At 36.7% G+C, this 17,567-nt stretch overlaps 2 protein-coding genes across 2 annotated transcripts; one reads left to right on the top strand and one right to left on the bottom strand.

Annotated features, from left to right (window-relative positions):
• Window positions 1-1,297: 1,297 nt before the first annotated feature.
• On the top strand, window positions 1,298-13,791 carry LOC119192470 (T-box transcription factor mls-1-like; the record flags this gene model as incomplete). Its single annotated transcript, XM_037446285.1, is given in 6 exon segments — window positions 1,298-1,319; window positions 1,321-1,381; window positions 1,384-1,568; window positions 9,959-10,099; window positions 12,836-13,216; window positions 13,218-13,791. Coding segments are annotated over 6 exon segments (904 nt in total), but the record flags the coding sequence as incomplete, so codon positions are not given.
• Window positions 13,792-13,802: 11 nt separating this feature from the next.
• On the bottom strand, window positions 13,803-15,649 carry LOC115443105 (ankyrin repeat and MYND domain-containing protein 2). The gene is given in 5 exon segments (XM_030168379.2): window positions 13,803-14,735; window positions 14,738-15,296; window positions 15,374-15,411; window positions 15,414-15,509; window positions 15,512-15,649. Coding segments are annotated over 5 exon segments (1,173 nt in total). The 5' UTR covers window positions 15,570-15,649; the 3' UTR covers window positions 13,803-14,313.
• Window positions 15,650-17,567: the final 1,918 nt, after the last annotated feature.

Genomic DNA, 17,567 nt, shown 5'->3' with positions numbered 1-17,567 from the left:
GACCGGCTTATCTGGAGGCTGCATTAGCGCGCCCTCCCGGCCGCAGCACCCTCCCCGCCGCCCGTGCCCCGCACTCTGATAACAACCGATTCTATTATGACTGATTGCCTACCTGACACTCACTCGATACGCGAGATTTATGCGTTGGCGTGTCTGCTGTAATAATCTATGAGAAATTCCACGCCGAACTTGTATCGCCAGTACTCGACACTGCGACTTTATGAAACTTTTATGTAATGAATCATATTGATCTTTGTAATGAGATTAATCAGTCAGCATTATTTTTAATGGGTTTAAGTTGTTATTCCATTACGTTAGTCCATAGATGATGCAACTGTATTGTTTGAATTTGGAATGCGAATTTGTTGATGTTGTTACTTAATACTAGCAGCTACAAAAAAATCTATGTGACGCTAAGCAATGTGACAAAAAACAACAAAACTAAACAATTCAAAAGCGTCAACTGGAGAGCGCGACACAACGGAATCCCATGCGTAAAACCACGTCCTAATTGTATTAATCGACGTGAATTACACAGGCGGCCGGCACCGCCACTGCGCCACCCCGGCGGTCAGTGGCGGTCGCCCACAGTCACCACGCATCGATAAGCGGCGCGGCGCCAGATGTATCTCATTTACGACACTATCTCCACAGCCACCAGCACGGGTGCCAAAAGCCCCTCGTTGGTCGACACATTCCGACCTATCGCATGCTTTTATAATCACGATAAAACCTTTAAAGAAACCAACCCGCTCTATTGTACGTAATTTTATTATCACCTTCTTTGTTTTAATATACATGTGAGTTTTTGTGAGCGACATTGTTAAGGCGCCGCCCCTCCAAAACGGGAGACGACCGGAACGCAAACGATACCGTGGCATTCAGTTAATGCGCCGTGGAACAGCATTGTGATGTATTGCACGATTATTTATTAGCCGGTCGACATTTCTACTTGTTTTATTGTGCCCTTCTTGTTCTGGAGTGGTTACGGTACACTATCTGGTTCATGGACGATAATTAAGTCTGTTTTAACCAATAAGACTTTAAATATTTTAAACTTAAATAGACAAATAGCCAGCTGTTTTAACTAAGATAACTTTGTCTCTAAAGAGTCTCGGCATAGCTTAATACGGGCTATAAGAGAGAACTGATTTTTAATATGAATATAGTTATAATGTTACTAAACTACCTTTTAAATATGTACCAAGTGTGTATCTTTAATAATATAGGTTTCTTTTTTCTCTACATAACTACAAGCACATGTCATTCAACAAGTAACCTCTTTTGTTAATTGCAGGCGCATGTTTCCTTCTCTTCTTCCGCATCTCCCTGGCTGGGCTGGACCCTCGCGAGGAGTACTGCGTGCTTCTAGAACTGTCTCTGGTGGGCGACGTCGCTGGCGCTGGGCGGGAGGCGCGTGGGCAGCGGCGGGCGGCGCGGAGCCACAATCCCCCAGGAGACTGATGCTGCACCCTGACTCTCCAGCACCAGGACACCACTGGACTGCCAACCCAGTTTCGTTTAGTAAACTGAAGCTGACCAACAACACCATGGATGCACAGGGACATGTAAGTGTTTAGTTTATAATTGTTAAAATAATTTTCTACTCTAATTCTATAGAGTTAAAGTTTGTGTTTGTAAGTATGAAATCTTGAAATTAATGATTAAAAAAGTTTATAAGACACGCTACACGATATCTTAATAAAAATTATAGGCGTATATTATTTAATTTATATTCACTACTTTAATTCTGAGAAAGACATATCACGTGGGTGGCACAGCTACCTAGCAAAATTAAATAATCCTCAATTTTAATGTTACTGAAAACGTACATAAAAATCCATCCCGTATACTAGGTACGTGTTAACATTAACAATCCATATGTGTGTTACGTAAAAAATCAACCCGCCTAATGAATTTGAGCGCTATTACACTGATTGTTTCGTAGTTGCAGTGGAATACAGTTAATCGCTAGAATTCATAGAAATAGCTGTCGGTGTATCTAACATTTTATGTGTTCATCGATTAAGCCGTAATGAATGTGGGAAATCAAAACAACTATTGTTTTTCCCATTGTATGTTGTTGATTGAGATCGCCGACTATAGATGGGAGGTGTAATTAACTTTATTCCTAACATCAGAGAATAAAAAATGCATTACCGTTTTATAGTCACTTATAAAATCATTTCAAAACGTATCGCCGGCATTACGCTGAAATTAATTGTAACATAAAACCTTCGACAATAACGGACCTATAAAGTTTGCATTTAGTTTAAAAATATAATTAGTCGTTGAGAAGTTGAGTTGCAGATAATTCCGTCATTTAGAGAGTTTATGTCATATCCTTAATTTAAAGCGGGCATAGTATTAACAATACATAAAAATTTTGCTCAATATAATGAGCTTGGGATGTTGTTTATTAAACTAAGGAAAGGATTCTCTCCTCTTTTAAAATCTGTTAAATGTTAACGTCTTTTTAAAGTACTTATCTGTTTTAGCTGACAAGTAAACATACGACATGTTATCGTTTTTTTCAAATTGCACACCGCACGTGTGTTAGTTTATTACATCGTAAATATTTGGGAGTGATAAAAACGTCATTATAACCGGGAACATTAGGGCGACGTTGACATGTGTACACCGGCAGTAACCCGAACGGACTTCAACACCTTGGATAGAAGTGTAGGCATACCTCGGTGGCATAGTTGTATTGTGTACGCTGCGAGTACTACCTCGCTGAGGTTCTGGGTTCGAATTCGGTTGGACCAAAAATAATAATGATCGGATTTTTCCACCTTAAAAAATACTCAGGCACAGCTCGGAGTCAGGAAGTTGACGGTATGATAGGCGCGTACCTCGGTAAGCACATGTAGCCGTTGGCGCTAAGCCTGATGTCGCTCAATCATGTCCGATTGTCGCCTCACAGGTCTATGAGAGTGAAGAAACAGAGAGTGCATCTGTGTATTGCGCACACACATGTTGCACTGTAATTTCTGGTGTGTACTTGGCTGATTTCCGTATAGATTCGCCGCCGCGGCTGAAATTCGGCTAAGAGGGATTTATTCATTTAGGCATACTTTTAATGAGTCCATCACTAGGATGTCATTCTCATACATAACGTAAGAGAATGTAGATTATATAAAGTCATCTTGGCTACAGCCCCTATACTAAAATATTTCTTAAACGTCGCGATAAAATATGTTACAAAATCGAAATATCTAGAAATGTGGTGTTTAGTAAGTTTACTTTGATGTGGTAGAGAAAGATTGTGAAAAGGAGAAGACAGAATTATTTGTATCCAAAATATTGTCAGTTCCCAATGCGATTTCATTCTTTTCTTTTTTATTTTCGTTCCTGCTTTATGTGGTATATATTTATCTATATATAATACCCCCAAAACTTATAGAATTATGTTAAAAAAAGCATTTAAAAATATAATAAACCTTTTATTTGAAAGTCAAACTCTTAAAGTAAGAATTTAAGCGTTTCTAAAAATTTCAAACATCAGTATACGTACCACAACCTAGGCATCAACATAACCTCGGCCTAAAGATAAGGGTGATTTGCGACTTGGCACGTCGGTATGTGACGAACGCTATCGCAAAGTATTGTTTTAGGGTAATATACAAAGGATTTTGAGCACAAAAAGGAATTATCAGTGCAGGAAATGGACTATGTGTCACGAATTTTGGGTCACGTTTCGCCCATTAGTGTTTCAGAGAATTTCTAAAACCGTGGCTACGGAGTGCTATAATTTTGTTATTTTAATTTTAACTGAGAATGTTAATTGTGTAAAAATAAAAATATTGACTTCGCGTTTAAAGGGGCAAAAATATGTACATGTCTTATTGTAGTTTCAGTATTACATGATCTAAAAACCTGGAATTTTTATAGCAAGCTCAATCAAAGTTAAGACTACTGAACGACCTATAAAAAATTCGAACAACTTCTACCACCACTAAAATTAACGTAAATTAATGCTATCTTGTATTGATTGTTTAATTTTCATTGTATTTTTATAAATTTCAAGATTTAAATTAATAAAAAATTTATAGCACCTTAATTACTGTTGATGGTTTTATGAAGCTACTACGTCTTTAATTAATTGAAATGATTGATTACTGCGAATAGTAAATGATAATTGAATTTCCTGCATTACGTTCTTTTACATCATTTCAAATCTATACTAAGTGGGAAATAAGCAGTTGCCTATGTTTACCTTCCCATCCAAGTAAGTACAAATTGATTATATCCGGTTGTCAGTACCTATGCTTACGGGCTGTTAATAACAATGCTTGTCAGAAACTAATATTTAACTTTATTAAACACTTTACTTGGAATATGAATGTGCGTAATTTATGACAGATGCGTCGCTTACGCATAACTTGTCTAGATACAATGTATAAAAATAGCTTTGAGTGTATAAACTAGGATTTCTATTAAATTTGTAATAAAAATAGAAATAAGTAGGTAAGTAAAATGTCAATGTGACGCTTGATCTCACATCCTCTTATCAGAGATTCTAATCGATATTGATGATAAATAATGACCTAATATTTTTAAAAGAATTTATAGTCTATAATATATTCACCTAAAGATATAAGTAAAAGTTATGTTATTACAATCTAAGATATCGCGTCGTGACTGCGCTGTATAAACGGGAACGCCTACCTTGCAGAACTTCCCAAACACGTACATTAACCGAACATTCTATTATGAACGCTATATACTTAAACATAGAAATTAAATATAAATAACATACAGAGTAAAGCAATAGCTTCGGAGCGCTTACCATTCTATAGTAAACTGTAAGTAGTTGATATAAAGATGAGTTTACATTAGCGATGTAACGCGCGAGTTCTCGCCGCAGGAGTCTCGCGCGCACAAAGCCGTCTATAAGCACTTCGTCACTTGAACAAATACGCTGAAAGCATGGTACGAAGGCTTTGTGCCGGCGCGTAACTGTATTTCTTTATTCGGGCGGTGTGTTTGGACAGGGCGGTTGACGCCTCGATTAATGGCGTTTAAAGAAATGTATGCTTTATATTCATACAAATAACAGACGCCGACTTTTACAAACTTAAACGAATACGAAATATGCATATGTGATTTATCATTTAATCATTTTAGTTTTGAATTTTAATATTATTGCAAGGATGTATAAATCATGAGTTTAGACACCGTGAAAAATTATTATTTAAATATTAAGCATTAATGGCTGTTTTACGAACATCAATTAAAAGTCTTTGAACTCTACCGGACCTCTCTGTGGAAGAATTTGAACCCACATCGCTCACCTATCACAACAACGTGCCTTTACGGCTATCAGACATGTGAAAGACGTCATAACACTTATTGTTACGATGGATATGATGGGTAGAGAAGGCAAAAACCATTGGGTACGCTTCAGTGCGTAGGACTCGATGCGCCGCGATCAAGACGCAGGCTTAGAGCCGCACGGCGGGCGGCGTCTTTGTGAAGGCTCCTTAACAATGCGCCGCGCTACCGGGATTCAGGGAGCGGGTCAATTCGCACGGAAAACGTCCATTTGTTGTACACTTGAGATTACCACCTGCGATAAAAAGCCTCAATACAATGCTTTGTTCACCCTTTTGAGGATTTTTAACGTTCTATCAAAAGGGTGCTTAGAGATTTTCGTGTGAGAAAAGAGCGAGTAATTACGAAACGGATTAGTCAGTTAAGTAAAAGGCAATTACAGTGAAAGGATTACAGATATCTTTGTCGATTTTTAAGTGAGAAGCGATTAGGTTAATTTAGAAAAGGATTAGAGATAGCTCATGCAATTAACAATCATTTAAAATCCTAGAATATTGTTTATAAGCGAATTCCAGCTATCTATCTAAGATGAAAAGATCGCTACCGCTACTCTGCGTGGGCATTATGCAAACTTCGATAATTATCGGTTATTCAGGTCAATTTGTGATAATTTAATAAATAGAGAAAATTTCACAATTATAATGATACCTGTGTCTAAAGATTGCAATCAATGCGAACGCTGAGGCAAGCTTGAGATATTTGTTCAACAATTAACAAATTATTTACATATCTAAATATAAAGACGCTTTTTAGACATACATAATTAATATCTAAAAATTGAGGGTCTCTCGAATTATAAAACTATGTGTAAGGAGAGAAATCTCCTTATCGAAAGACAAAAATAATGCTAAGAAACTAAGAAGTGTTGTCTCGGATTCTCAGTACGAATCCTTATAAACCTTTGTGTACACTGATCGGAGTATTTTTTTTATGGCTTTAATAGACAAATTCGAGCCGTTCGCCTGATGTGAAGTAGCATACGTCGCCCATGAACTAAAGCAATGCAAAAAGCACAGCCAAGCCGTTGAGTTTAAGGGTTGAGAGTTATTCGAGAAATACAATTTTCTTAGTTTACGAAACACAAAAAACATCTAACACTAACAAAGCCAATAATATTGTAAAACATGTTGCATCACAAAAACGATCGCGGAACCAAAATCATTAGCACGAATCTTTACCCTACAAAACAGGGACGTGTATATGTCAAAAAACACATGTAAGGCAAGGTTTACGACACATTTAAGTAATCGTAGATTTTGATCGGGAACGCGCAGTGGCACGGGAGAGGGTACCATACCCTTGACTGCGGCACGGTATCGTCAGAAACAAAAATAGCATAAAAAATAAACACTTCTAAACATCTATATGAAATTTGGTGTCTTCAGCAAAGATTTTTTTACAAAAGTACTATAGATGGTTTATTTTTTTAGACAAAGGGCAATATATATAAAATGTTATTTTAGTTTGAGCCGCTGGATAAGTTCACTCACATTTGCTGACTGTACAACTCTTATCTCTCGCATCTGTCACGCCACTGTGATTGTTTTTAGTATTAATTAAGGAATAAAACGCGTGTAACATAACCCTGCAGTTTGATCGTAGATAAACGCAAACCAACGCGTAACGGTAATCTGGACACGTGAAAGAATCATTACAGACCTTTACTTTTATTTCTTTATTTAATTAAATAAGTTTTGTATTTGATTTATTGATTTTGTAAGTTGATAGGTAAACGCACAAGTAATGTAAACAGTTGCCCGTGATTATTAACAAATACTAAAATAAATGTGAGTTAGATTGTTCCCGACACTTATTAAAAAACGAAATGAAACAACAAAGATCTTTACTAATAGATGTATTATATAGTTCTTAGTGTATTTTTTTTTTGAACACATATTGCAACTCGGTCTACCCAGACTATCTACATTATAGACAACGTCTCTGACTTTAAATAAAGCTTTATTGGGAAATATTTGTTCAAAAATAAATGACAATATACAACTCTCATAAACCTTCCTTCATAACAGTTATGGAATAATTAAATAAAAATAAATATTGTTGCCATAAAATAAACTAAAAAGGTATAAAGCGCCTTGTAAACTGTAATTTAAGTAAAACATTAACATATGAAGTCGTGCAGTCATTGATTATTTCTTCAAACGAGACAGCATAATAGTAAGTCTTCGCAAATGATTCCCATCTGCGAGCCGCACGTACGTCATGTCCTCAAAGGTCACGAAGGATATGGAGAGCTGTAATTATAATTAAAAATAATTGATAAACTTGAATATCTCTTCGTCATTAATTGACGCGTGCATAACCGCTGTGTGTAATTCTTTTGGACTGTTACGTAGAATTTTGAATGTTAATTCATTATGGTTATAGTTGCCGTTCGTAGGTCAATATAGGGTTTGCGCAACACTAAGTAATAAAAATGCAGAAAGAATTTTGCTTTACTGCCTGTCTGACGTAGCTTTCATGGAAATTATTTTGATATATAATTGTAAAAGTTATTTACACTTTTCCCTACATTTAAAGTTTAAACGTTCATGTTTACAATAACCACCTAAATTCTTTCAACAAACTAAAGTAAGTTTTAATTCAACCCGGCAAATTATTTCCTTATTATGTCAGTATTGAATAGAAACTAATCGTATTAGATATATCATGCAAAAACAACAGCTATCTAATCGTTCAGCCACAATCAGTAGGATCTCGTCAGCTCAGAGCGGGTGCGTGATTGATCGAGCTTCCGAACACGCCGATACATTCGGCCTGTCTATCTGTCATACTGTCCGTGTCACACACCTCAGAAACTAACGTACACCGCCTTTATCGCTTGGTTGTTTGTCTGATTTTATTTATAATAAAAAATAAGGGTGCCGTCTCTATCTTGAAGAGTTGTTCACGAATGTTACATCACTATCGTACTTACAACTTTTATTGATAGATTTGTCGTAAACTTCTTTACGGATTAAATTCTATGTATAATGAACAATTTGCACGTGAATAAATATTTTGTAAAGATTTTCTTTTTATTATTGTCGCGTTCGAAAGTAAAATGAAGCATTATTTGCATTTAACTAGTAAAATTATATACAGTACTATAATTTAATAGACATACAGTTGTAGGCCTACAGAAGTTATCACACACATGGCGTGACTGGTCAAAAGGTGCGTTCATACTTGTTGACAAAACGCGACAGTTTGCAAACTGACAATCGTCTCGGCGAGATAAATCTCACAGTTGACCAGTGTCTAGACGACTTTATCTTTTAGTAAACATCTTGCGCATGTGTTTACGGACCGGCGGACATCGTAGTGCGAAATGTCTCATAACTTTTTACTAATTAGATTACAATTTTTAGTAAAAACAGTAAAATGGTTAAAATGTTTTGTTTTGTTTTACATTACCAATCTACTTTTTTCTTGTTATACTTGCTTGTAATTAAACGTATTCTCTATTTCTTAAACGGTATTTACAAGTACATACCTGCATACCATAAAAACGACAGACACTACTGTGTTTTAAAATATTAAATACTTAAGAATTATTCATAACTGAGTGAACTCTTAGCTCTACAGTTACTCGAGATTAGTGAAATTTGTATACGAACACAAGTAAAACAATGGTATCAAACCCCTTCAGTTGAAGTGGTTGCACTTGTGTTTGGCGCCCGCTCCGCCGCTCAGCCGTTCCGCCCGCGCAGGTAGCTTGTATTCGCGCGTCAAGTACCTCAGATAAGAGCCCTCGTACAATGCACACAGACCGCCGCGCCGGCCCGCCCGCCCGACGCGACGGCTACATAGCTTTTTTAACCACTTGTTGATGTTTTATTTGTTTTTTGACAATGTTCCTCTTTTGTGAGGTGTTGCCAATAGTTTATCTACTATTGACTTAACAGTAACCGTCACATATGCATTTATTTTGAAATCGTTTTTAATAGCACCATTACAATCTTAAGACGTAATTATACTTTTATGGTGTTTGTAAATTTTGTTGACGAGTTCTTTTTAAATTTGGACTGATTTGAATGAATTTGAATCCCGAAATATAAATAAGTCCACAAAGTATACACTATTTTATATTGTTAAAAAATGTGGGTTGATGCGATTTTATATAAAATATTTAGACTTTAATATAAATCAAATTAGTACCGTACATTTTAGTTGATATTTTCGAAGTGATATTACTGTGATAATTATCACATGTTTTGTGTTACTTTCTCTCATTTTTTATGTTACTTGTTATAAATAATTTGAAAAATCTTAAAAAAAGGCAACATAACACGATATTTTTTTAGAATCAAACTTAAACAGAATATAATAAAGAATTTGTTAACTGCAATCCTACCAATATAATAAATGCGAAAGTTTGTGAAGATGAATGTATAGATGTATGTGTGTTTGTTCCTATCACGAAAAAAACTTCTGAACGGATTTGGATGAAACTTTACAGCAATACTGGTACATCAGAATAACACATAAGCTACAATTTAAAAAGTATAAGTAAGTCGGAAATAAAATTATCCCGAAAAAGTCCTTAACGCGGGCGAAGCCGCGAGCAAAAGCTAATTATCTATAAGTAACAGAGTTAACAAATGTTATTTCTTTGTTTCAGATGGTACTTACGTCCATGCACAAGTACCGCCCCCGGGTTCTGATAGTGAGAGCGCGCGACGCGGCCGCGCTGGCGTGGGGCGCGCCGCACGCCGCCTTCTCATTCCCAGAGACTGAGTTCATCGCTGTTACTGCTTACCAGGTTTGTACACGCATTTGCTGTAATTTAAATAACATTATATCCTAAAGGAAAATAGACACGGAGTTGTTTGCGGCTTCGCCCGCGTCAACAACCATTCCCATTACTGAAATCCCTCAAAGACTGAAGCGAATCATAACGCTAAGTGTACGGCGTGAGCGCCATCTATTTCAAAACCACATTATTTCTTATGGGAGAAAATTACTGGGATAAACAGTAGTCTGTGTTAATCCATGATATGATCTACCCGTGAGCCAAATTACATCATAATCCGTTCAAACGTTTACTTCTAACTAAACGTCCAAATATTTTCATAAACATTCGCATTTATAAAATTAGTAAAATAGTAAGGAATAATAAATGAGGTATAAAAAGGACCCACTACTTAAATTTAGCGAAAAATTGAAAAATATTTATTAATTTAGAAAAAGGAAATTCTATTTTACACACATTACCTATTGTTTTTCTAATGAAAGCAACATTACACTGAAGGAAAATATATGGATAACGTAGCATGTCAATAGTCATGATTAAAATCAAAGGCAATCCCAAAAGATATAATCGAACTTTTAACACATAACCGTAAGTTCCCAGAAAACGTAGTACGTTTCTACGAACGTCCCGTGATTCGCACTTATGAAGTCCCAGTTTTTTTTTTGCAATGACGCGCGACATCGAAGGCGCCAAAGCTTTTACGAGCGTATGAGTAACGGACCCTCACAAAAAACGCAGATTGCAAGCAGCGGCGACACGACTGGTCATTATGAAAGTCTCTTAACAAAACAATGGCGAGTAATTTGATGTTTTTGTCCGAGCGGTATGTTTGTTCTCTTGTTATTCTAACATGTTTGGCTGCCCCTGAATTGTGCACGCGGATATACTGTACTTTCGTAAATAGAGGTTCTATTAAATCCTTAATCTTGAACAGGGTAGTATAGCTACCCCGTTATTCCTCTTTATCTAACGTATTTTATAATTATCGCAGTATTATCAAAGTATAAGATAAAATTAATGAATTATAAACCTTATTGCCCATTACCCAAATGGGCAATAAGGTTTGTAATCGTAAATTTTTGTTGTGTTTGTAAATTAATTGAAACTAAAATATATCTCCACGGGTATTTTGGAATACTGGTTATCCACCTTATTCGTAACTTTCCTGTTTTATGCTCATAAATACAATTTTAATTAGCTCCTTTTAATCGTTATGTACTTGCATCAATCGTATATTACATTGTCGGCATATCACAATCATACCGATTATACAGACATATGACATAATCCCATGATTTAATTATTACTACGTCGCGTTAAGTCGGTAGTTTTAAATAGCCAGTTAGTAATGGGGCCCTCCCGCTGTTTGTTTTCCGATGTTGTAATGTCTCTTTGACGGCCAGCGCAGCGTACGGTCTCCTTGCATAATCCACCCCGAGCATAATTAGGATGGCGCGGCTTCTTTACTCCTGCGGCGTTTTTCATGTTGACTGCAGCGAGGCGCGAAAGTTTTCTCGCATCCATTTCATCGGGAGCTTTGTGGGATTATCTCTATATTGTCCGTCTAACGGGACCATTGTCTGCGTAGAGACCGGCGGCGTATCATTGCGCATTATCCCTAGCCAGGCGACCGCTCGCCGGCGCGTCTATTGTTGCGAATTATCAACGAATTAGAAAATCTTTTGTGGACATTGCCGCCTATTACAGAGCGTAACTAGGTGGCACTCCAATTACAACAACACGGAGCCTGCACAGGAATTCTTACAGTTATATTTTTTTAAACATGTGCTATTTTACTGTCCCGTAATGAACACAGACGTCACGTTGATAAGCTTTTATTTGCATCCTAATTACACAATTCTAAAAAAACTGGCGACAGTCTCAATATGTGAAATAGTCATGCAAAAAGTAAAAGCGACGGCATGTTTGTCTCGTGACGTCACAGGCGACAGGGCGGGCCCAGGGCGGCGCCCGTCGCTGCTTGAGCATCGAGCCCTTACTAACCGGCTGACTCAAAAAGTCCACTTCGCGACACTAATAACAGGCTTTTAGCACTGCTCGTTATCTCCGCGCGTTGCCCGTTATCTGCTAGTGGGGTGAGCAAACAGCACCCGCTGGCGCCGCCTTATCATGCCATGTAAACAATCATTTACAAGTGACTTCACGTGTCTCAAGTCACAACGGTAATATTTGCATTCCGCAATTTGCCGTAGAACGTTAAAACCTTTCGACTGCAAACAAGGGTGAAATGCTAAAAGTTTTCGATTTAACTGTTGACGAAATCTGCTGACAAGCATCTCTCAAAATTGTCACAGTCATTTACACAAACTATGGGCTAATAAGTATCAAATATCTTGTTACGGTGTGCCTTTAGAAGAATCCGCACTGTCGGGTGGCGCCGCGGTGTAGCACACAGCGCGACGGGCGGCCGCCGAAGCGCCGACGTCGGCGACACGCATACATGCCATGCTAATTGGCCTGTCGCCTACTTGCGGCACACCGCACGCCACATGTGCAACAATTAGCCCTTAAAGCTATTAGCGACACGAGGGATGTATGCGGAAACGGATGTTTAAATTGCATTCTCGAAACGAGATAACAAAATTTCCGTTTGATGTACAATATTGGGATATTTAAATTTGATACGTTTTATGTTCATACCTAATTTGTTGTAGTCATTATAGTTATAAATTATAAAGTATAATGAGTCATAAGGTGTTAAACAATACTTTTCCTTGTTCACAGAATGATCGCATTACAAAACTAAAAATCGACAATAATCCATTCGCTAAAGGATTCCGGGCCTGCGGTCAATCGAAGTGTAAACGGAAGAACTTAGACAGTGGCGACAATTCAGAGCCATCTAGCAGCGAGTCCAGTGAAGCTAAACGACCCTGTTCAGACGCTGCGTCATCTTGTTCGGAGGAGGGGAGCCTGCGGTCGTCGTCACCGCGCTCGCCGCCGCTCGTGGAGTCTCCCGCGCCGCTGGTGGCGCCCCCTGAGAACATCACGCCTCCTCCCACAGCTTTCTACCCTCCCGAACTGCCATACTTAGGACCTTTACATATGCCAATGCCGTTGGGTATATGGCCCAACACTCCGATGCCGGGTGGGTTCGCTTGGGGCTCCGGCCGCACCGCCGCCGCCGCCTAAATTGCTCCTCTCCTCCCGCGGCAGGGAGCCCGCGCCCTGCCGCCGCGTCAAAAGTTTTACCATCAGCGCTCTTCTGGGCGAAGGTTAATATAATTGTGTATAATTTAATTAGAGATTAATGTACAATAGAGTTTTTAATTGCATAAGTGTATACGATACCCATCAAGTAAACTCGTACTATTGTTATTTAAAGCAACAACTTATTTTATTCTTCTTTAGGTAATCAAATGTCTTTGCAATAACTTAATATTGTAAATATTGTTTTAGTACTTAGAAATATGATGTAATATACATATTTTATAGAACATAACTACCTCGTTACACAAGCATAGAATTTATTATTGTGATAGCTGTGCCTTAAGAATAAAAATATATTCATTCTATTTCTTCTAATTTTATTTTTAGGATCAATTTTATTTCAATTTCAATTTTTCCTTGATTTCTTTGTCTTATGTTGCATGTTATTTATATGCAATAATGTACTATAATATGAACATGCTAAATAAGTAATTGCTATGTCAAGTAACAATGTAAATATTGTAAATAATTTAAACCAGTTAAATACAAGTATTTTATTGGAAATAAATTTGTATGGTTACAAAATAATGTTTTTAATAATCCCATACCTGTCAACCAATGGTGTAATCAAAAGAAACATTCAGTACTGAAATATTTAATTACCATCAAAATGTTTAAATTACTTATGTTATTACACTTGTTGACAATAATACACAAAAATACACCTTACAAATTACATTAAAGATTCTTAACTTGGTGTTATTTTTCACAATATTGTTCAAACATGTTGAATATGGTATAACAAAGAATACAGAAGCCAATATATCAAAATGATACCACTAATATAACATAGAATTCAAGAATAATCCAATTATTACTGTAATTACCTAATACAGATTGATGACATTAATTGGTCCACAAAACAAAAGCATATTTGATAATGACAACTTAATTACACCAAAAGTACACATCAAGCGTCCTACATTGTGAAGAAAAATATTAAACTTGATTGTATCATCAAATGATGTTCATTACATTTAACTACAGTTTCCCTAACCAGCTATCAGGTTTTGCAGCTCAGAACTCAGCTCGTTGGCGTCAATGTTAACTTTAGCGTTGGTTGAGGCCACAGGTGCACTCGATTCTCTGTTACAGGCTTTTTTATGTACAAACCAGTGGAGACGCTGGCACTCTCGGTCGCAATATTGCACAGATTTACATTTAGAGCATTTCTTGGCAGGTTTTTCTTCCCCGCAGGTACTACAATAGGGTATGGCGTCAACAAATCCTCTCTGACCATTAATTGTACAGTTTATAACCGTGAGGGCTGGAGGTGGGTCTTTACTAGTCAATGAAGTCACCATTTGGTGGAATGTTGTGCATTCTCTGTACGGGAATTCCCTCACACAATCCTTCAGGAACGCATCCATCAGATCTAAAGAAACACCATCTTTTCCAGGTTTTAATAACTTTTAGAGAACATGTCGATAATGTCGTTTTTCTTTTCATCTTTCTCTACTTGTTTTTGCTTATCCTTAATATTATGAATTACTCTAAGAATGTAAGACAAGTAGTGGTATTTAAAGGCCATAACTTCATTGGTGTCACTGCCTCGGGTTACCTCCTTCTTGGACAACATTTCCAAGACATTACTAGCTTTATCGGCACTGTCTAAGAGGCCAGTGATGTGCTGCAGGTTGAGGGCTAACCTAACAGGATGAATGTTGACACCAAGTACAAACTTATGGAGAGGGTCTACTAAGATAGGAGGTAGGTAGGGCTCTGTCTGCTGACCCCGAGGTAATGAATAGTAAGCGATCTCACTTCTTGGTATGTAATTGTTGATTGTGGCGACAGTATGGTGGTTGCCCACAAACGCCGCCATTTGCGAAGCGGTCCGCCCTACGGAGTTGGTGGCTGTAGGTTTCGCGCCAGCGTCCAGTAGCAGCTTGCACACCTCAGAACTGCCCGACAGCGCTCCGAAGTGCAGCGCCGTGTAGTTGTACTCATGTTTGCCAGAGTTTACGTCTGCGCCCTGTAACATGGATATATATTTAAACGTTAGGCTACGGACAATCGTACGTACGTGACGCTAATATCAATAGTGCTTACCCTATCGAGCAGTAATTGCACCATATCCTTGTTCCCTTATATGCGGCGTGCTGGAGCGCGGTCATACCATTTTCATCGAAGAAATTAACGTCGCCTTTATGTTGGGCGAGAATGTTCTTGAACTCGGCAAAATCCCTTGGCCGATAGCGTCGAAAATTGTCTCTGGGGCATTATTGTCGTCACTTTTGTTTTCCATATCGATTTTTCCTTGAGCACTTAGGAAAATATTGAACGAGTAGCTGGGAAGCAAACAACCTAGAAACCAAACTGTCAATGTCACAGTGACGTATGTAGTGCTGTACAGGTAGAAGCATAGGTTTCTAATCCGAATGAAATCGACTAAAATATTATATTCATTGCACTTGTATGCATCAATTAGGTTAACAACGTATTATCTTTTATTTGAAATACAAGAATCTACATATTTTATGAACAGAAGCAATATAACTCAAATTTATCAAGCGCCAGTAGTGCGTTTCAAAATTACGCCATCTAGTAACACTTCGTGAACTATTGACGCTGATGCAGGAGCAGGAGTAATAATTATTATTACATAATATTGTTAGAAAAATTATGTAGAATTTTAAAGGCATAAGTATGAACTGCCAATTTGAATAATCCTGCAAATTATTATTTTTTATATTTAAGTACTAAAACATCGGAAACTATAATTATGTTGTAGTTACAACTGATCGCTTAATCTAGTAGTAGTATTATTATCTTAATTAAGGTCTCGGACAGCGCATTATATATTTTTTACCAATGTTGCCAAGGATTAGCTACTTCAGTAGGAAATAAAACCAAGTAGGCTGCTAATCGCTATAAATTGGCAAAATTCATGTATACGACTTAAATTAATAAAAATATACCTGCTTCATTTAAAACATACTCGACTTCAAAATAGATTCTATGAATATATTTTTATCCAGATGCCAGCAAGTACCTATCTATCTAAAATATAAGTAGTTAGCTCGTTCCAGTCCAGTAAGATTTAACGTTCTTTTAGCCAATAAACTTATTATTTTTCAAGGCAATCAGTTAAATTATGTATAGAATTTGTAATAATTATAATATACATGCACGTAATACACTGTATTGCTACTCGCATCATGTTTTTATATTATGCCTAATGCCTATCCAGGTTAGTAAAGCATCATCTTTATGCAGCCCTTATACTGATTTCAATATCGACCTCCTCATCCTATAAAATTTTGTTTTTCACGGGATGGCATTCAAACTAAAGTGGAGAAGGACAAATTCACTTATTCCGTTAGGAACCCAGAGACGAAAAATTAAACACAGGTATACATCAAGTATAAATTTATTCTAAATAAAAATCAAAAGTCATAATGGCTGATATGACTATTGATTGTATAAGTTCAACAGCTAATGATTAATATATGGCACTACTACACAATTGTCTAATAAATAGAGATCGATACATTATTCGATATTTATTATATTGATTACGTGAACGTCTACATTTAATTACGCTTGAATAAAAGTGAGTAAGTAGTATGAATAATGTGAATAAACATTGAGAAACATTCTATACTACTCTACATATTGAAAAGAATGGTTAGCGTGTGTGGAGCGTACCAATCTTACTTCAAATGGAAGATCGTTTGATGTTCTTTATGACAAAACTTTCTTTGCACAATTCATCAGTCCGCATTGCCCTGGACGGAGTGATGAATAGTGGCATTAAAATAATTACATGATCAAATAAAATATATTAAATCGTTAATGGAGCACCCAAAACATTATTTCCTACGACATTCAGATTAACATTGAGTTTAAAGTTTAAATAGACACACAAAGCGATAAATAGTGAAATACATTCAGATCGATAATACAATGAGATGTATACGTTATGTGGGTATATGAACTTTTCTATTCACATCAATATATAATATTATACGTATTATTTTCTACTGTTTCTATTATCTACACAGCATTTCATTTTTCTTATTGATTACTCACTTATCATAGTATTTTATTTTTCTTATATTTAGTTGCTACTAGAAATATCATTGTTTTATTACGACCATGCCAATAAATCGCCTATGAATAAAGTTTATATTATTTAAATGTATCAATATTAATTTTTGTAAACAGGTTAAAGAAGCAATCCCTACATTATACAGTAATATAAACTTTAAAGATAATAAATTTGGTTATGTTATCACCTATT

Source organism: Manduca sexta, unplaced genomic scaffold (assembly GCF_014839805.1).
Source record: "Manduca sexta isolate Smith_Timp_Sample1 unplaced genomic scaffold, JHU_Msex_v1.0 HiC_scaffold_2820, whole genome shotgun sequence".
NCBI lineage: Eukaryota > Metazoa > Arthropoda > Insecta > Lepidoptera > Sphingidae > Manduca > Manduca sexta.
This window is presented reverse-complemented; position numbering and strand designations above follow the sequence as displayed.